This window comes from Camarhynchus parvulus, chromosome 2 (assembly GCF_901933205.1).
Source record: "Camarhynchus parvulus chromosome 2, STF_HiC, whole genome shotgun sequence".
NCBI classification, from domain to species: domain Eukaryota; kingdom Metazoa; phylum Chordata; class Aves; order Passeriformes; family Thraupidae; genus Camarhynchus; species Camarhynchus parvulus.
Window position 1 is genome coordinate 56,721,523 of NC_044572.1, and position 20,816 is coordinate 56,742,338.

A 20,816-nucleotide genomic window follows, 5' to 3' on the forward strand; every position below is an offset into this window, starting at 1 on the left:
TTTTAAATTTTAAAAACAAGCTATTGGCATTTTTCACAGATCTGAGGTACAAGGATCTGCAAGGAGCAGATGAAACACTGCAGGGACAACTTAGTGATTCAGCTGTATCACCAAAGTTTTCAGTACCACCAAATCAGAAGGGTAAATTCAAATTCACTAGTGAAATGGCTTTGTATTGGAAAATAGACCTGACTGGGCTTTTGGCTTCTCAACTACAAAAGAAGTTGTCAAACTTTGTCTTAAAAACTAAACATATGATTTCACTTATGTAGATTTTGTACATGGCCAGTACAACCACTGACATTTTGAGGTTCTTTCTCTGTATTTACTCAGTTTTTCATCATTGCAAAAGATGAAACAAAACAAGCAAAACCATAAACAAAGAAAACCAACCACAACAACTAAAAGCTCCTGCTATTGTATTTGATGTGGATTCAGTTGAAGAAAAATATGAAGTAAAAAGGAAAATTAGTCTGCTTCTGAAAATCTAAGCCTTTGAAAAAACGTGATCTACTGCTCATTCTGCTTTTTCACAGCACACAATTAATAAATTCTCTTGTAATTCATGCAAATCACATTCTCAAGAGAAGTGCAGGCTCATAATAAATAATAATATAATAAATTCTCTTGTACTTCATGCAAATCATATTCTCTAAAGAAGTGCAGACTCATGAAAATCCAGTTACAGGAAAGTATATTTCAGGGAAATAGAGTCCTATGGTATAAAAAGCCAATAGAGCAGTTCTCAGTATTCATCCTTTAAAAGTAAAAAAAATAGTCAAACCATTATAGTATATGGCCTTCACATATTTATTATTGGAAAAATAGATATATATTTAGCCTGAGTTCTACTATCTAGCTGGCCACTACAAATTACTTAAGGAACTTTTAGCTTTGAAATTAGTAAAGGTGATGATCTGCAAAGTACAAGATGGTTAGTATTTCAACATGCTTATTCTGTAGGCTCTCCAACTGGAAGACAATGTGACACTTAGTGCACAATGAAATCAGAGGAGCCAACGGGGAAGAATACCTCCAGCTGCTGTTTGGAGCATAAATGTGCTTCACAGTATGTTTACATGGCAACAACTGATTGGGATGGAAACGAGTGGGATGCCCCTTCCTTGCTAGTAAAATGTCTCAGGAAAAGGAAATACACAGTCTTTACTGGGCATCCTTTAGCTATATTTAGCTGTTCATTTCACTAAGAAGAAAGTAATGAAAATGAATCAACAAGAAGTGTACTGGGAATAAGACAAAGCAGAACTTTGCAGAGCACATATATATGTAATATTGATGTGTCATGATGTATTATGAAGTACATAATACTGTGTAGCAGGCATTCCACTCTCCCAGTGGCAAAAAGCTGTTAGACCCTGAAAGAAACAAGCGTGTACTTTAATCATCACTACCATGTAAAACTAACGTATGCAGATCCTGTAGGAGCCAGCTGTCAGCTGTCCAGCTTTTCTTGTGCAGGATGGCTCTGTGATGTTATAGCATGCATGAAAATGGGGAGGGGGGAATCATTCTTCATACTCTGGGTGAAATATGAAGACAGGAAACATGGACTGGAATTACATCAGGCCAGACAAGCTGTTTGCGTAAAGTCACTAAACAAATTTACATTCAGCCTTAAGCTTGAGTAAATCTATTTGTTGCTATTTTTAGATCTAAATGTTGCTTGTTACTGTTTCTCCCTCCAATCTTCCTCCCCCCAAACACAACCTACCCCTTCTGTCTGTTAACAGACAGCTGGTGTGACGCAGAATTTTAAATCTCATGGGTTTGTGTCAGATCCTTTCCTGACTCTGGGTTACAATCTAAAACACTTGGATTACTGTTGAACAAGCCTAAACACTGGGAGAAAAAGTTTCTACACAAAGAGGCAGTGCTCCCTTTCAAAAAGAAGGTTCACTTCCCCATCCCCACCTCCAAACTTTCCCCTCCTTCAGCACCATGGTAGACTTTGAAAATTCTTCAAGCCTTTTAGCAACACTACTTTGTGTAGCTGTCCTAATAATGCTTCTTCACTAGCAGACCAGATATTAAATGTCACTCTTACGAAAATGCAACTTTTAAACTTCTCATGGAGAGCCAATGCTCTTTTTCTAGGCTTCTTAGAGCTCAGCACATCTTCAGGAACAGAGACTTTACAGAGGAAAGTAATGTGAATGATGATGGGTTTCTGGGATAGCTGCAAAAGTGTGTTTGCAGAGAAGTGGTTTCACAGAGGCTCCTATCTCCAAAACTGATGGTTGTAGCAGGGTTCATCATCTTTTGCAGGATGCCTGCTGCTTTGTTCACACCATTTCCGTATCACTACAAGATTATGTTCTGCAGAGAGTAAAGAAGGTTGCCCATCTTTTGTTCCTCCCTTCCCTAGGCATAAATGGCACAGATGTGATGGCACACAGCTGGCTCCACTGAAATAGACATGAGGGTAAAGGGAAGAAAGCGAGGAAAGTGAAGAGAGAGAGGTGACAGTACTGCCATTCGCAAGCTCAAAAACACTGTCTTGTGGTCCCAATATGGGAATATCTTGCCACACAGGAGGAAATTTTGGGAGAGAGAACTGGGATGGGCAGATGAAAAGGCAGATGGGAACAGGTGCTGAGCATGTACACAGAGAATGAAGGAGGCTGTGCAAGATCTTTATTTCTTTAGACCCTAACTCCATCCTGATACCAGCTGTCTCACAAGTATCTAGATGGCACAGAAACTATGGGGGAAGGAGTGAGATATGTCTTCAGAAGCCTCAGATATAAAGATGTATTTAAATAAGTCCTGTCCTTTCTGCATACCAGGTACCATGCTTGAGACAGCAAATCTAGCTCTTAAAAGTTTGCCTCCTGTAAGGACGAGTCAAGTTCCCTGCCCCTGGCTCAGAAGAGGAGCAGGTATGCCTTCATAAGGTAAATATGTTATTCAAACTGAAATTTGACATTTCACAGAATGTGAGGCTAGGTGGGACCATTATGATAATTTACTTCAAGTTATTCAGCAAATTTACATAACTCAGGAATTTCATTCTTCTCCATTTGCAAGATATTCACTGCAGTACAGCTAATTAGAAATAAGTCTTTTAGAGATTACTCAGCATTTATGCAAAAGCCTTTCTCAGGAAAGCACTTTGAAGACACCCCCTGTACATTATGAATTACCCCTACCCATCCAGTCAAACTGCATCCAAATCTGTAGGCTCTCTGCACATATAAAACTAGTGTAATGAGAGAAAGGAAAAATAACTGCCCAGACAGCATTAATGGAAACACATGGGAGGAAGAATTATGACAGATAGTACAACAAAAATGTGGCCAAGTACCAAATAAGCTCTTCCTTCCTCTAATGAAACAAAGCAATGGCCTCCTAGAGAAGACATCCTCATTCTTCTGAACAAGGACATGCTTAGAAGGTAATACAGAAGCAGTATTTTGGGCAGCAGTTGCAACCAGTGGGGTTCTCACAGAAACCAGACTTTCCTTCAAAGCCTGCACTAAAGTCTGAGAGATGCAAAAAATATTACAGATGGGTAATGAGCACATTTTCAAGCGCCCTTGAAAGCAGTCCTTGTCCCTGTGATTTTCAGCAGAACACAGACTCCTAAAAGACTTGCATATATGTTGTGCTGTGAACTATTTCAATCTGGAAGGATATAAATCGAACAAGTGTTTACATGTGGGAATCCAAAGAACTCACAGGATTATCTCTTTTCCCACCATCACTTTTTTCTTATTTCTATTTTTAAAATGCTTCATCTGGTTGTCCTCTCCAACCTTTTTACGCATCAGTATGTTCTTTTGTAGATGACCTCAAGATTCTCCCTTCCCAGTCTCAATTCCCACAGCTTCCTCACTTTTTACTTTTCAAGCAAGTCTGAAAAAGGAGAGTTCTTCCATCTGGCTATAGCTGTCCCTGCTGCATCAATATATGTAGAGAAGTATATCTAAATTTTGTATTCACACTCATTGCTTAACAGACATTAGTAACTGCTTATTACTACTGAATCCCTGAAAACCAGCTGCTCCACAAGAGGCGTGGGAGGAAGTGTGATCTGAGCATCATTTACAGCAACCATTTGAACTGCTCAGCCTTGCAAGGATGCTCTACTTCTGATCCTTGGCCCTTCCTGCCAGAGCCGTAGCTCAAGGGCACTGCATAGATTTAGTTGTTAAATATTGCATAGATCTTACATCCAACTTGTGCTAATCTTGGTGTTGAAATGAGCTTTGTGTCAAGCCAGGATTCATGCTACAGATGGATGTTGTGAAACTTTCTGTCTTGGCTAGGAGTTTTGTGCATGAGCAGTATCTATCTCTATTAGTGTAAGAAATCACTCCTAGTGATGACACAGCATATGACCCAAACAACACAAATAGCCATTCAGGATGTTTGTACATACATTGTTGTCAAACATTTCTATATGCATCTTAAAAACTAAACTGTCTCCTACATCTCTCTTGACAAGAAAGATCATGACAATCTTTTCCTGCTGCTTACCTAAGCTTGTGTGAACTGCTGCATCCCACATAACTGAGTGACAGGCATAGAAGCTCTCCCAAAGAAGGCATGTCAGACTACTGTGACATGAATTGGAATTCTTGGCAGAGACAAAGCCTTTCAAACCTCTCTGTGACAACCATATAGATCCATTTCTCACCAAGAACTCTGCACCTACCTTCTTGGCCAGGAAAATTCAAAAGTCTCCAATATCCACCTTATCAATTGTTTTGAAGAATCCTGAATTCACTGAAGTCAATTTGTTGAGTTAATTACAGTGAGTTTTACCAGAGTTTGAGTTGCATTCTTGATCTATTGCAAATTTTAGTTCTGGTTTCTTTCTATCTGTAATCAACTTCAAATTTAATCTGCTTTTTGAATATCCAAGGCAGTTCCAAACAAATTTTGGGAAAGGTTAGGGTCTGCAGGAGAAAGGATTATTGCTTATCTACAATTCAGATTTAAGCACAACTCTGGGTGGAAAACTGTCAGAGGAAATTTTTGCACCACCATGGGGCTAAACTTTTCTTAAGCTATGAATTACTTAGAAAACCTATCTTTATCAAAGAAAACAAAGAAAACAAAGAAAAAACAAATTTAAAAAATAAATAAATGAAACAACCAAAAAAAAAACAAACAACCCCCACCACACCAAAGACCAAGAACTGAAAACACATTGATATCAATGCTTTCTAGTACAGCACAGCTCAGGAGATCAGAAACAGCCTCATGAATCCTTATGAAACATGCCCTTCTAGACCAGCTCTGCTTTATCCAAATTCTCAGTATTTTGAGAACAATTTGCATTTGTAGAGGCTTCACTGTTTCTGTAGTATTTACTGGGTCACTGTGAACTTTAAGCTTTCCTCACCTACCAGCCAGGATAAGGGTCAGACCTTTTCTAGGATTTTGAAGAGGCTGAAGTGATTTTTGAAGAAACAAGACAAAAGGACTGAAACTGGAAAATTTTGTGTGAATTGCAGGAAGAAACAGAAACACATTAAATAAAAATCCTTTCAAGGTCTGAGTTGGATTTAATACAGTGTTTGAATCCATCAAAAGCTGTCAGATTAGGAGAGCACCTCTCCTCACAGCTTTTAAAACACACAGAGAGGATTTTTCAGTGATTTCTTCCACCAGGTTTTGCATCTTTCTGAATGGACTCCTATCCCACCAAGACAGTTTTTTAAAAGAATTCCAGATACAGACTCTTAATTTCACCTTGACTTAAGGTTTAAATTCATCTTTGTAAACATAATTTGTTTCATTTCTTGCAGGACTGCAAGCTTTATAGCAGTGATACTTGAAAAGCATTGAAATTAGTATTACAAAGGGAGACCCCTTCTTCTATGACAGATTGTGGTGTTTTTATTACTTTTGGGGCTTGGAATGAATGTATTTCATTTGTACTATCCTCAGAAGAATAAAAGCTCTTTTATAATTATGGAAAAAACCAAAGTACGTATTATTGCTTGGGCAACATTTTACTATTACAAACACAAACTCTTTTGTTACCTACAGGAATCATATATTGACTTAAGATTCAAAAGAAAGTCAGTCTGTCGAACAAAGCAACAGAAGGACTGTTGCAAAATGTATCAGTTTACTAAATAAATACAGCTGCAAACACCATCAATTTTAATTACTTTTTCTGAAGTTTCTGTTCTTCTACTTATTGGAATACATTCTCTCCTCTGTCCATTTGTCAGGCATGAGACTAGAAGGTGGCAACACTTCTCTTGTTCCCATTGCTCCTCCATGGACTATACCGCAGGTAGTATAAAACACGACTAACTTACGTTAGTCTACTGATAAAATTGGGCCCTTCTTCACTCTACATCAACAACAATATTATGGATCAACCAGACCCTGCCAAACTCTAAAACTAATCAAGATATCCATACCCACAGCTCATCCAAACCAGGAATTTCTAGGCTGCACTGCTGCCTCCAGCACATACCCAATATCCACTTTCTGACAAATAAGACTTTCCTAATCCTTCTGTGAACTGACAACCATAATGAAAGTGAAACATGGACCTAAGGTGTCTACAGAGAGGTTTTCTAACATGGTTCTTTGACATATAATTCCTCACTATGTCCATCAAGAAAGCCAAATGAGAAAAAAGGGTGGCAGCAGTTGCATTTAAATATGATTGAAGGTAGCTCTGTTCTGCTCTCAGGGCAAACAGGGCTTCAGTTTAAACCTAGAAACTCAGGACCTTCAGGAGGACTGAAACCAAGGCCAAAGAAAGCCTTTGGGACTCTCTCACCTCCAGAAACTAACTAACATATTCTTATTTTCCACTTGAAATCCAATGTATTTACACACTTCCTAACAAAGTGGTATTTTCTGATGGACTTTTTTAAACCCTAGTGTTTTCTGTGAGCTAAAATATTGAGGGACAAAGTCCATGATGTAGAGTGTGCTTCTGGAATTGAAGAGTTCTCTGCTTTCCTGTTTATGATGGCCACATAAATAAAATTTAATCAGATCAGTATACTGTCACAGGTAGAACCAGCTGTTCCCTATGTGACATTTTGCAACTAAGAAATTCTAAAAATATTGTAAAGCACATACAGATAAGACAGTGAAACAGGTAACTCAGCAGTGGCACTAACACTTGCCAGATCATTTTCAGTTGCCAAAGCTCATCTTTTTTCAATGAAATCAGTTGTTTTTTCATCATTTACTTCAATAAAAAGTTGGTCTTATGCAAGATCTATCATTGGGACCTCTTCACTGTTGACAGGATGCAGGGTGCTTTGCAGAGGAAGCTAAGGATATGCCATAAATGCTGATTATTGTTCCAGATTTTCAGCAAAAGCATGAAGTTTTCAAAGGCACTGCTTTACGTGTGTCTATACCTTATCTGCCCATCAAATTTCTTAGTGAGTACAATTTCAAGCATCCCATTCATGTCACAGTTCAGAGATTGCTGTTTGTTATCACAGAACGGTTTGGGTTGAAAGACTCTAAAGATCATCTAATCCAACCTCCCTGCCATGGGAGATATAAAGTAGATATCGGCATATGTAGATATATACCTAGACCAGGTATTCAAAGTACTGTCCATCCTGGCTATGAACACTTCCAAGGATAGTGTGTCCACAACTTGTCTGTTCCATTGTTTCACCATTCTCATAGAGAAGAATTTCTTCCTTGTAACTAAACATTCTCTCTAAAAGTTTAAAGCCATTACCCCTTGCCCCATCATTACATGCCCTTGTAAAAAGTCACTCTCCAGCTTTCCTGTAGACTTACTGGAAGGCTGCTATAAGGTCCCCCTGGAGCCTTCTCTTCTTCAGGCTGAATAACCCCAATTCTCTCTGCCTGTCTTCATAGGAGACATGCTCCATCCCTCTGATCATCTTCATGGCTTCCTCTGGTGCTCCAGCAGTCCTTCTGATATTGTGGGCCCTAGAGCTTGATGCTGTGCACCAGGTGGGTCTCACAACACCTGGATATAGCTTGACAGAGATTTTGTGAGTTCTGAAGAGCAAAGGAGTCCAGGAATGCTGTATGTGCTTTAAAATGGATTGTTAAATATTCAGGAGCAGGCTGTCTCCATGTGTATAAAGATAAGTTGTCAGGGAAAAAGACCACTCTGGTTAAACAGAGAACTTATGCTTGACCTTAGGAGGAAAAAAATAGAATATATGACCTCTGGAATGAGGGTGAGGTATTTTGGGAGGACTACAGGGATGTTGCAGGTCATGTTGGAAGAAGACTAGAAGGGCCAAAGCCTAACTAGGACTTGATTTGGCCACCACAGTTAAAAACAACAAATATACTGGCAGCAAACCGAGGGACAAGGAGTGTCTCCGTTTGCTGAATGCAGAGGGTAGTATAGTGACAGGGGAAAGGCAGAGGTACTTAATGCCTTTTTTTTACCTCAGTCTTCAGTATCAAAACTGGTTGTCCTCAGGATACCCAGCTCCCTGAGCTGGAAGTTGGTGGTCAGGAGATGAGTGAAGCCCCCATAACCCAGGAGAAGAGGGTTAGTGATCTGCTATGTAAATTACACACTCACAAGTCTGTGAGTACACCCCAGAATAATGAGAGAACTGCAAAAGAACTTGCCAAACCACTTTCAGTCATCTGCCAGCAGTCTTGGTATCCTGGCTTCATCTAGGATGGTGTTAATTTCAGGGGCTATTAAGAGTGCGGTTTTGGATTCAGAATGAGAATGGCATTGATAACACACTGACATTTTGGGGTTTTCCCAAGTCATGTTTATCATAAGGATTTTTTTCCCCGTTGTCTCATGCTTTGCCAGTGAGGAAGTAAGCAAAAGAAATTGGGAGAAGCATAGCTGGGACAGGTGACGTAATCTGACCAAAGAAATATTCCATATCATATGACATCATGCTCAGTATATAAAGTGAGGGAAAGGAGGAATGGGGGACATTTGGAGTGATGGCTTTTGTCTTCCCAAGTAACCATTATATGTGATGTGGGCCTGATCTCCTGGAGATGTCTGAACACCTGCCTGCCTTTGGGAAGGAATGAAATAATTTCTTGTTTTGTTTTGCTTCTGTGCCATGGCTTTTTTTTTTTTCTCTATTAAACTTTTATCTCAACTCATGAGTTTTCTAGCTTTTGCCCCTCTAATTCTTTCCCTAATCCTGCTGATGTGGGGAGTAAGCAAGTGGCTGTGTGGTGCTTGAATGCTGACCAGGGTTAAACAAAACACCTGGTTTACCAGACAAGTCCTAGCTGACTGGAAATTAGTAAATGTAATGTCCATCTACAACAAGGGTCAGAAGGATGGTCTGGGGAGCTACAGGCCTATGAAACCTAACCTTTGTTCCAGGCAAGGTTATGGAAGAGATTATCCTGAGTGCCATGACATGGCACATGCAGGACAACCGAGGGATCAGGCCCAGCCAACATAGATTTATGAAGGGCAGGTCCTACTTGATGAATCTGATCTCCTTTTACAACAAAGTGATCCACTTAGTGGAAGAAGGCTGTGTATGTAGCCTCTCTAGACTTCAGTGAAGCATTTGACACCGTCTCTCGGAGCATTCTCCTAGAAAAACTGTCTGTTCACGGGTTGGATGGGTAGGCTCATTGGCAGGGAAAAAATGGATAGATGGTAGGACCCAGAGACTTGGAGCTAAATCCAATTGCTACCTGTGTTCCCCGGGGCTCACTTTTGGGCTGGTCCTGTTAAACATCTTTATTGATGACCTGGACCTGGGGATTGAAGGCACCCTCAGTAAATTTGCAGAAAACAGTACATTGGGTGGGAGTGTTGATCTGCTTGAGGATAGGAAGGCTCTGCAGAGAGGCCTGGATGGACTCAATCTAGGGGCTGAGGACAGCAGCATGATGTTCAATAAGGTGAAGTTCTGGGTTCTGCACTTAGGTCACAGCAATCCCATGCAGCCTTACAAGCCTGGGGAGAAGTAGCTCAAGAACTGTTCAGCAGAAAGGAGTGTGGGGGTGCTGGTTGACAGCTGGCTCAATATGAGCCAGGAGTGTGCCCAGGTGGCCAAGGAGGTAAATGGCATGTAAATGGTAAATGATAGATGGCCTGAATCAAGAATAGTGTAGCCAGCAGGACTAGGGAAATGATCATCCCCCAGTACTCAGCATTGGTTCTTGAGTACTGCATTCAGTGATGGTGCCTCACTTTAAAAAGGACGTTGAGGTGGTGGAGCCTTTCCAGTGAAAGGCAAGGTCATGAAAGGTCTAGAAAACATGTCTTATGAGGAAGAGCTGAGAGATCTGGATTTGTTTAGTCTTGAGAAGAGGAAGGTCAGGGGGAACTTTATTACTCTATAACTACATGAAAGGAAGGTTGTAGTGAGGTGGAAGCTGGTCTCTCCTACTGTGCCTGCAAAGAGAGAACCAGAGGAAAGGACCTTAAGATGAGACACTGGAGATTTAGATTAACTTTTTTTTTTTTAATTTTCACTGTTAGGCTGGTCAGGCATTGGAAAAGGTTGCTCAGGAAGGTGGTGGAATCACCATCCCTGGAGGCCTTTAAGAAGTGTCTGGATCTGGCACTGGCTGATATGGTTTAGTGGTTTAGGGCTACAGTGGTAATGCTGGGTTGATGGGTGGACTTGATGAACTCAAAGGTCTCTTCCAACCTTGATTCTATGAGAGTAACAACATGAGGAAAGACTGAGACTGCAGAGATTTATTATGTACTTAGCAAGTCAACCCCAGCAATTGGGAAGAAGGTTAAAGCCCATTTTCTCTCCTTTCCTCCTTCAATGTGTAAATCAGAGCAGGGAACCAGCAGATGCCAGTGTTGATGTACCACTACTGTAATAGCTAAAAAAGTGGTGTTTTATGGCATAAAAGCAACGAAAATCAAACCAAAAATACCTGCAAGCTGCATCTTCAGCTTCCACAAACTAGCACATCTTTACTGAAACTCACAAAGCTCTTTGAATACGTGCCTCTGCATTCTTTTGTCCTCAGATGCAACATCTAATCCTAGTGTTGAAAAGGGCTTCAGTGCTTTCTCTGTTCTTAAGAAATCAGCAGGCAACTGAAGTCACTTCATGAAGCTTTAAGAGTTGTAAGTAGCAGATGGATGTTTAAGTCTCACAGCTAGGGTTCCAAGCGCTAAAACAAGAATTCCCCAACACAGCCACCACTGCCCATACCTCCACAGAGAAAAAATCAGCTTGAAAAGCAATCATGCAATTTTGAAACCATATGTTTTGAAATAAGGTCTCCACTGCTAACACTGACCTGTAAGGGACTCCCACCTAATCTTAATTGATACATTTTGCAGAACAGAAGGTTTCGATCTCAGCAGCATTTTTAGCAACCACTAGAGTGTGGAAGGAAGACTAACATGTAATTGCTTGGAGTCCTACTGAAGTTTTGGCTATACTTTGTATGGTGTCCAAGTCCAGAGCTGAATAATGCATGTCTGAATAAAAGACTGTCTTCTGGACAATATCAATGAAGCAAGGGGAATAGAACAGAGCAAAAGACTCAAGATATTTTTCTGGCAGCAGCAGCTACTGAGAGCATTAAGCAAACAATCAACACATCCCTGAGAAACATTTCTTGCAGGGTGAGGACTGCTTAGGTAAAAGGGGAAACTGATTAAAGGCAGGCCCAGCCTCATGAAACAAAGTGCAGAGGCAGCTGGCAGCCCATCAGCAGCCAGGGAGTGAAAGTTCTGTGTGATGACACTCAAAAATAAACTGTTCCACAACCTTATCTGGTACAGAGGTCAGGCTAACTGGCCTATAATTGCCAGAATCCCCGTGCCCACCCTTTTTATGAATGGCTGTCACATTGGTCAGATTCCAGTAATTGGGAACCTTGCCCGTGAACCAGGACTGCTGGTAAATGAAGGAGAGCAGCTTCACAAGTTCATCTGCCAGCTCCCTCATCACCCTGGGATGGATCCCATTTGGTCCCATGGATTTATGAATAGCCCAGATGCTTAGGAGTTCTCTGACTGCCTCCTCTTGGATAATGGGGGGACCATTCTGCTCCCTTATATCATCAAGCAACCCAAGAGGACAGTTATCCTGAGGGCAAGTCTTCTCACTAAAAACTGAGACAAACAAAGTGTTAAGCACCTCTGCCTTCTCATCTAAAGTAACAAAGTTCCCTTCTGCATTTAGTAAAGAACAAAGGTTAGTCTTACCCTTCCTTTTACCATTCATATATTTATAAAAATGTTTTTTGCTATCTTTTATGAAAGTCGCCATTTTAAGTTCAAACTAAACTTTAGCCTCCCTAATTTTCTTCCTACATACTCTAGCAGCCCTCTTAAATACTACCTGAGAAACCCAACCCTCCTTCCACAAACTTTTTCCTGAGTTTCTCCAAAATCTCCTTGCCCATCCACCCTGGACATTTGCCTTGCCGACTTGTCTTTTGGCACATAGGGACAATCTGCTCCTGTGTCCTCAAGATCTCCATTTTGAGGCACACCCACCCTTCCTGAACTCCTTTATTTTTAAGGATTATTTCCCAGACAACTCTCTGAATAAGTTTCCTGAATAAGCCAAAGTCTGCCCTCCAAAAGTCCAGTGTAAAAGCCTTATTAATGTTCCTCTTGACTTCATCAAATATTGAGAATTTTATAATTTCATGATCACTATGCCCCAAGCGGTCTCCAGCCACCACATCTCCCACCAACCCATCTCTATTTACAATGAACAGATCTAACATAGCCCCTCCCCTGGTGGGCTCACCCACCAGCTGTGACAAAAAGTTCTCCACAAACTCTAAAAATTTCCTGAACTGTCTCTTTTCAGCTGTACTGAGTTCCCAATAAAAGTATGGCAAGTTGAAATCGCCAACAAGGGCTGATGATTCAGAAACATTCTCCAGCTGCTTATAGAATGAATTGTCCACCACTTCTTCCTGGCTGGGTGGACAATAACAGACTTCCAGTAGGATGTCAGCCTTATTGGCCTTCCCCCTAATCCTTACCCATAGACATTCAACTTTCTCATCATTGGTTTCAATACCTATGGCATCCCTAATATCAAGGGCCACCCCTCCATCTCTTCTCCCTTTCCTGTCTCTCCTGAAGAGCTTGTAGCCATCCACTGCAGCACTCCAGCCATGTGAGTCATCCCACCATGTTTCTATGATGGCAATTACATCATAGCTCCATGGCTGCACCATGGCCTCCAGGTCTTCTTGTTTGTTGCCCATGCTGCACCCATTAGTATACATACACCTCAGCTGGGCTGCTGATATTGCTCCTAACTCAGGCTTATCACCTTTGAGCCTGATTCCAGAGAGACCAGCTACATTCCCTTCCCCCTTCAAACCTAATTTAAAGCCCTCTCAAAAAGTTTGGCCAGTTTACAAGCTAAAAACCTTTTACCCTTAACAGAGAGATGGAGCCCATCTCGTTCCAATAGGCCAGGTGCCGTAAAAGATGCCCCATGATCAAAAAGTCCAAAATTCTGCCAGTGGCACCAACTCTTGAGCCACTTATTGAGAATGTGAGCTCTCCTACTCCTTTCACCATTTTTCTCAGCCACCAAAGGGACTGAGGAAAAGGCTACCTGTATGCCTGCCTTATCAATTACTTGTCCCTGTGCCCTAAAGTCCTTTTGAATTGCCCTGACACTCCTGTTTTCAATCTCATCATTGAGAGCCTAGAGTATCAGCAGTGGGTAGTAATCAGAGGGCTGAATCAGCCCAGAAAGTCTCTAGTAATATCCCAGACCTGGGCCCCAGGGAGGCAGCAGACTTCTCTGTGGGGTGGGCCCTCTGTTCCCCTTAGAAGGGAATCCCCCACCATGATTACCCTTCTTTCCTTTTTGATGTTAGAGGTGGTAATCCTTCTCACAGATGAGTCATAATCTGGAGATTCACTGTGCAGATAATTTTCTTCTAAATCATCTGGCTGACTCTCCAACCAGGGATTCGTACCTATTCTGAAGTAGCACCTAGCTTGGGAGTTGGGGTAGGGAGGAATTTTTATTATTACCTCCTCAAGTAGGTACCCACTTCCACTCCCCTTCATCTACCAGGTGTCCTTTTATTGTCTGAGAGCGAGAGGCATGAGAGTCCTCTAACTCTTGGTGGGCTTCCTTCAAGGATGGAAGGGCTGAACTCCACCAATCTGTTTCCCTTTCACTTTCCCTGATACTCCTTAGTCTTTCAACTTCATCTCTAAGCTCAGCCACCAGTGAAAGGAGATTGTTCACCTGTTCATACCACAGGCAGGTTTCCTCTGCAATGTCTCTTGAAACCACTGATAAGCTCAAACAGTCCACACAGACAGGTCTGGACAGACGTATCCTTTTTGAAGGGTTCCACCTGATTACATACACTCATATTAACTACAATTTTTAATCATGTACAAACCATTACTACCAGAAATGCTAAAACCTACCAATCAACAAAAATGCCATGCACAACCCACAGTAAACCTTACCAGCAAGAAATCCTACAACTGTGACTGCTCAAACTGCTTCACAAACTGCTGTGCTACGCCCTCAGAGCTGTGCCCTGCCCCTGTTTGCCTGCCCTGGGTCACTGCACTCTCCAGAGGCCTCTTTTAATCAGCCCACTACTCAAGAGATGGAGGAAGCCCCGCCCCAAACATGGTGACCCTCAAGCACACAAGGAACACACCTGCTCAGCATTCTCACAAACAGCCACTCAGTGATAGAGGAAACCCCACTCCAGTCCTGCATGGCCCTCAAGCACAAGGAATATACCTGCCCAGCATTCCCACAAAAAACCACTCAGTCAGGTAGAATCCAAATCCGCATGCTCCTAAACACTATATTAAACAGAAATTAAATAAATCCTAATAGAGGGTTTGTTTTGTGTGACTCTTCTATTAGGAAGGCTCACAAGACAGGTGTCATCTACTTTGATTAGGTTCCTTCACAAAACAGGCTTCCTGGAATGATGCTTTGAAAGAAACACGTTAATGCATGTCTCTTGTATTGCTTAAAGTCCTACAGAAGTTTTGGCTATGCTTTGCAAAACATACCATAGTTGCTCGCACAAAATAACACCCAAAAAGCAACTCAAGTTTAACTTGAACCCATTTGTTTTCAACTATTGGCCCACCCTTCCTTCATTTCTTTTGCTTCTGCTGTTTCCAAGCCTCCTTGGTCCCTTCCCCCCTACCTTTCTCTTGAGGGCTGAAATTTTAATAACTCTAACATGTGAGGCTGAAGGAAAAAACCAAACATAAACAGTTCTGAACACAGGAAGGGTTGTAGTTTAATGTGGTAACACTCCTCTTTGTCATAGGTAAGAAATTATGGGCAAATGGTTGACAGGATTTTACATACTGAGAATATGAAAAACACCAGAAATTGTTTCCAAATAAGCTAGGCAGACACTATAACTTTTTATTTTCTGCAGTGCCAAGTTCTTTAAGTACAGATATTTTTTCTACTCAGGAGGCAGTATACAGTCATCTCATGGCAAGTCAGGCTTAACATATAAATTAATAAGTACAATCAAATCAGTGGAAGATGAATTTGCTGCCATTACAAATGCTATTGGAAATGTTTTCCAGTTGTGCCTTCACTGTCTATTTTTGTACTTATGCATCGTGCCAGTGCTAGAAATGGTGTACATTGTAGTGGGAGAAAAGGTCTCTATGCTGCAGCTAAGGGCAAGATTATTGAAAACAAAGGATTCAATTAAGTATCATTCAGGCTATAACAAAACTTTCCTAGTATAACACCTGAAGTAATTAGCATTCCAGTAACTACTTATATCTTAAAATACTTCATTAATGGCATTTCTATATTTCCACTTGAAAGTGTTCAATGTAAGAAGCAGTTCAATTTAAGGAAGTAAAGGGATCTTTTGCTAAGATAAAGTAACTTTATTTATGGAGAACAGGTATGGAAACTGATGGAGATTTTGAAGGTACAGCAAGAAAGAAAAAAAAGGTGCTACAATAATTTTTACAGTGGGAGGAAATTGGAGGAGATGAAAAAAAATGTACTACTTACAAGCCTCGGAGACGAAGCCAGATTTTCTCTATTTGCTCTGGCTGTAGGTATTTCAGAGAGTTGTTCTCAAATTCTTCAATTTCCTTAGTCGGTGACTCCATAGCTGGAGATTACCACTTTGGTTAAAGCTCTGCGATGACAACTGCTGCCTCCACACACACACACTCTTCCCCTTTAATGCTGATGGGGAGCAGTTAACATTTCTGGCACACACTTCTCCCCCATCCTGCAAATGGAACTGTGTGGGTAGCTCTGGGGAGCTCAGATGTACACGAGGGGCAGTTGTGCCAGCATGCCACCATCCTCAGGCTGAGCAAGAGGATCAAAGGCTCATCTCCAGATTGCAAAACCACACAGATTTTTTCCCTTTGCTTTTTGTTTCATTTTGCTTTTACAATAAGCCAAGGATACAACCCATAATAGCAGCTGAGGGATCTTTATCTGGGGAGGAGGGGAGGAAAATCCCTTGCTGACAAGTCAGCTGTGTGTGCAGGGGCTGCTGTGGGGAGTATGACAGCTGCAGGGGTCCCCAAGGCTGCAGCTCTGCCTTACCACGCTGCCTGTTGCTGTGCAAGTGGCAGTACACAGGCCCCTTTCAGTCTAGTTTCCACCAGGTCAGCCTCACCCTCTCTCCCTAGCCGTATTTTTTCCCACTTACCAGCAGCGCTGCAAACAGGCTTGAAACCTGACAACTGAGGAAGAATTAATCTGTCAACACAGCCCAAGAACAGATTCACTCTCTGCCTCCCTCTTTGCTTCTCTCTCTCTCATGTGCATGCACATCCACAGACATATGAGGGAGAACAGGCTATTGGAGAAAGACTGAATTTGATAAAAAACCCAACCAAGAAAAATCATTGACTAAAAAGTAGAAAAGGAGAAATAACAGAAAGTGAGCCACTCACTTCTGGCTAACAGCTATCTACTTCCTTGCAGTCAGACTGCTCTCCTGAGAGAGACACGCAAAGCAGGGGCTGTAAGGTTTCAACAGGCGCAAAATCCACTTTTAAAGTAAACAAATCAGTAAAGTGCCAGTGCTTGAAAATGCTCAGAAGATAAGTCACTTGAAGGGAAATCAAGTTCAACACATTAGTCACAGATGTTTCTTTGTGTCAGTGTCTTTGAATAAGAGGTTTGCACAGTGGAGGTTAAAACTCAGTTTTACAAAAGGATGCCTGCCTCTGGCTCCCCTGAAGCATCCCCATACTGGCCCCCAGAGACATGCCTCTCTACACCTGCAGGGTTTGTGCTCTGAGCACAAGGAAGAACAGGGATTTCTTTAATTGCACCAGCCCAATCAGTCATCTCTCAAACTCTGCCAAAATGTCTGCACGCCTCTCTTTAGTTAATTTTATTGATGTGGTGCCTTCAGCCAAAGCAGTCAGAGCAGAGGGAAAATAACTGTCAAAATATTGTCTCAGCCGTAAAACACATTTTGCTGCAAATTGCAAAAGCTGTCTTTTGAGAAGTAGAGCCTGCAGCAAAAGAATTAGCATCTCAAACAGTTGGGTAGCCTGTGACTTGGAGAAGTCCCCTCTTCTTTGCAATAACATTCAACAATATGTCTGTAGTGCTAGGTCCAAGGCAGGTCTCTGACACACTTGATATTGCTTTTCAGAAAGCTCTTTGTATAATGAATGTCATCCTTCCCATTGCTAGGTGCCAAATTGTATCAGCCATCACTCCAAGCAGTTTCAATCCCTTCCTAGGAGTAGTTCTTAAGTAGTTACCCAGTTAGAGTGCTGCTGCAATTGTTAACCATCTCTAGCTCTCTGCAGCTGACTAAGATTCTCAAATATAACCAGAAAGCAGCTGAGTGAAGTTGGTACACATTAAAGAAAAGAGACAGCTTATGGGAGGTAAAAACATGAATAATTCTCTAGGTGGTCCTTTTTCCCCTTGCGGATTACAAAAGACAAGCCAGTATGTTTGCTCTAGGAACCTCTTTCAAATGATACAAAGAACTGCACATTTTCTGACAAAAGTTTGGGGCATATTATCTTACGTCCCTGCTTTAAGAACACAGTGCTATTCTTCACTGCTTGTGCTACTTTCCATTACACTGATGCCCATCAGTAAACTGTTAGCATGTTGCACATATCACTGCCTTTTATTAGTAAGTAAAGTAGTTACAAAATATTGTCTTTTTTTTTCACACATTTTATTTTAAGGTACAGAGGAAGTAACTGGGAGAAATGGGAATGCAGAATGTTGGTAGCACTAGGTTTGAGCTCAAGTTTGGGATTCTCTTTCTTGTGTCAGTCCTGTGGTCTGACTTTGTGATAGATGTCATCAAAATAGCAAACACCAAGACAGTGGCTGTAAAACGTTATGAATTTGTGCCATAAGTATCTGACATGAATACATATCATATTGTTTGCCTTGTCCTTAAACTTATGGCTCACCTCATGGTGAGAGAGTAACTTCCAAGATGACAAAGTTTACAGGCCAAGTAAGCATCCTTCCTCCAGTTCTCACATTAATTGCTGCATTAAGGCAACAAGTTGTAGGCAACCAAATGGCACCATTTGATTTCTCTTCATTTAGAGAGCTTGACAATCATGACTGCCATTTCATGGATACAAGCAGTAAGCCACCTCCTGGTGGATTAGCCATGTCTTTACAGCAGAGGGGAGGGAGCTCAGATGAGCAAATGTCCACCTGCCTGTCAGAAACATCTGTTGTTCAGCCTGACACAGGTGATGACCAAGCTGGTAGGGCAAATAGCACAGTGTATGTACCCTTGCCAGCACCTATGGCTGAAGCAACACTACACAAAGATTATCCCTGGAATCAAAAAATCACAGAATATTCTGAATTGGAAGGACCCACAAGGATCTTTGAGTCAAACTCTGAAGTGAATGGCCCATATGGTGATCAAACCCACAAGCTTGGCATTAGAAGTCCCATGTTCTAACCAACTGAATTAATCCTAGTAATTTTTTGTATCCAAGCACTTCCCCAACCTATCTCTTAGGAGTTTCAAGCGGGGTCCAGGACACCACTGTTGCCTTCAAATGGGTCTAAGTTGAGTCAGACACTGCATTTCCCTCTGCTGCTCTGTTACCTGGCATGAGGTTCAGCACAGGACGATTCCTTCCTCGGCCCCTGAAGCAGCCCTCTTGCCTCCTCTGCTTGCCTGTAGGAAAAGAGCCAGGTCACCCATCTCAGCCAGCTCAGAAACTCCCTTCCTAGGTCACTAGGTCAGCACTGTCAGTGGCAGCAAGGGATGAAGAGCAATGAGATGGAGAGATGGAGGTCCCAGGCAGGCCAGTTATACACTACACTGATTGTCTCCTTTATCACAGCACACAGATTTGGGAAAATCTGGGGGCTTCGCCCTCTTTTCCTCCACTTCCTCAGTTGAGGACAATAGTGGCATCCATGTTAAAAGCCTTTAGATTGAGCAGGAAGGGTCTTAATTACAAGTATTTCTTTCAGTTCTGAAGGACTGAAGATGTAGGAGGATGCTGACATGCAGCAGAGAGGTGTGAAAGGCAGCTGAAAGGAGTAGAATCCACACTGTGCCTCCATGACAACAGGCATTACTGTAAAACAGTCAAAATACCAGGGAATGCAGGAGTAGGTCTGCCTTTCTCAGAATGGTGGTACAAGTATCTCATGCATAGTCCAAGGAGAAATCAGAGCCACCTCTGACATATGTGGCTGCAAATTATACTCTGTCCTCATGTTGAATTTACCAGCAGCAAGCTTCCTTAACCTACAGTTAAGGAAGGAAAGGAACCAACAGTTCCTTTTCTTTACATTTTTAAATGAAGACTAGAAAAACAGTGAGAAAGTTCAGAGACCTTCTTACTTTCATCAGAGCGAAGTAGGTATAGCAGTAACATTCAAAAGGCCTACTGAAATGCATCCAAAAATGCTTCCAAGACAGAAACAGAACTTCAGTGAGCATGAGCAAACTGAAACAATAATTTCAGACAGCAAGTTATATAAAGTCCTTGCTAGACTGCAAGAAAAATGGAGAAGATACCCCATGCTGAAGGGGTAGCATAAGATACTGGAAGTGTATTGAGATGTTGTCTATCCCTACATATTGCCTGTGTCTATTCCTACATATTGCCTATTGTGATTGCTCCATATTGCCTGTGTGAACACTGAAACAAGTTCTATAATTAGTACAACTACAATATATTCATATGTCTGTCCATGCAAAAATGATCCAGAATACATTTTTTTCTGTTACCACTAATGCGTCCAACCAAAATTGCAGTAAAGTAGGTTGTCTTTTCTAAATTTATTATAAATTGGAGTTGGATCCCTAAACTTCAGTTATGTCAGTATGATGAGTCAGCCAGTAACATATTCCAAAATGTTTTGCTAATTCTATATTCAAACAGTTGTAAAACACTGACATGTCTTCTAATTCTGCTAATGCCAAAATAAACTAGGCAGATTTTGCCCAGTCTTTATCCTAGCGGGAAATAGCTTCTTGCTCCTTTTCAGTTAAAAGCAACTTTTTATTTGTTTTGTTTGGAAGGGAGTTAGGAGGAGGGAGACATGTTCAACTATGTAACTGAATTGCATTGGCCCTATTTATTCTTCACGTTGAGGTTTAAGAGAGTGATGGAAGATATTCAGACAGTTCCACTTTTTAGTTTTATTAAATTATATCTAGTACTTCTTAAACAGTAGTTTCCAAGTGAAATATCATCTCTTTTTCTGCCCAAGGTTAGACTTTAGGGTTTTGATGGCAACTGACACACCAGAGCCGCACAGCCATTAATACCGACGTTGGGAAGGATGAAAGTTTGACAAGAAAGTTTAACAGATATGTATGCTTGGCAGAAAGATTTTTGAATGTAGAATCTGAAGAAGGAATAGAAATGAAAGCAAGTGTTGATATAGAAGAAA

The 20,816-nt window shown here is 41.4% G+C and overlaps 1 protein-coding gene across 1 annotated transcript in view; it reads right to left on the reverse strand.

Moving 5' to 3' along the window:
• Positions 1–16,042, reverse strand: part of PDE1C (phosphodiesterase 1C) — a 173,486-nt gene extending 157,444 nt beyond the window's left edge. The window contains exon 1 of the mRNA XM_030971433.1: positions 15,942–16,042. Within this exon, the coding sequence (XP_030827293.1) occupies positions 15,942–16,042 (101 nt within the window). The remainder of the gene's footprint in view (positions 1–15,941) is intronic.
• Between the last annotated feature and the right edge of the window lie 4,774 nt (positions 16,043–20,816).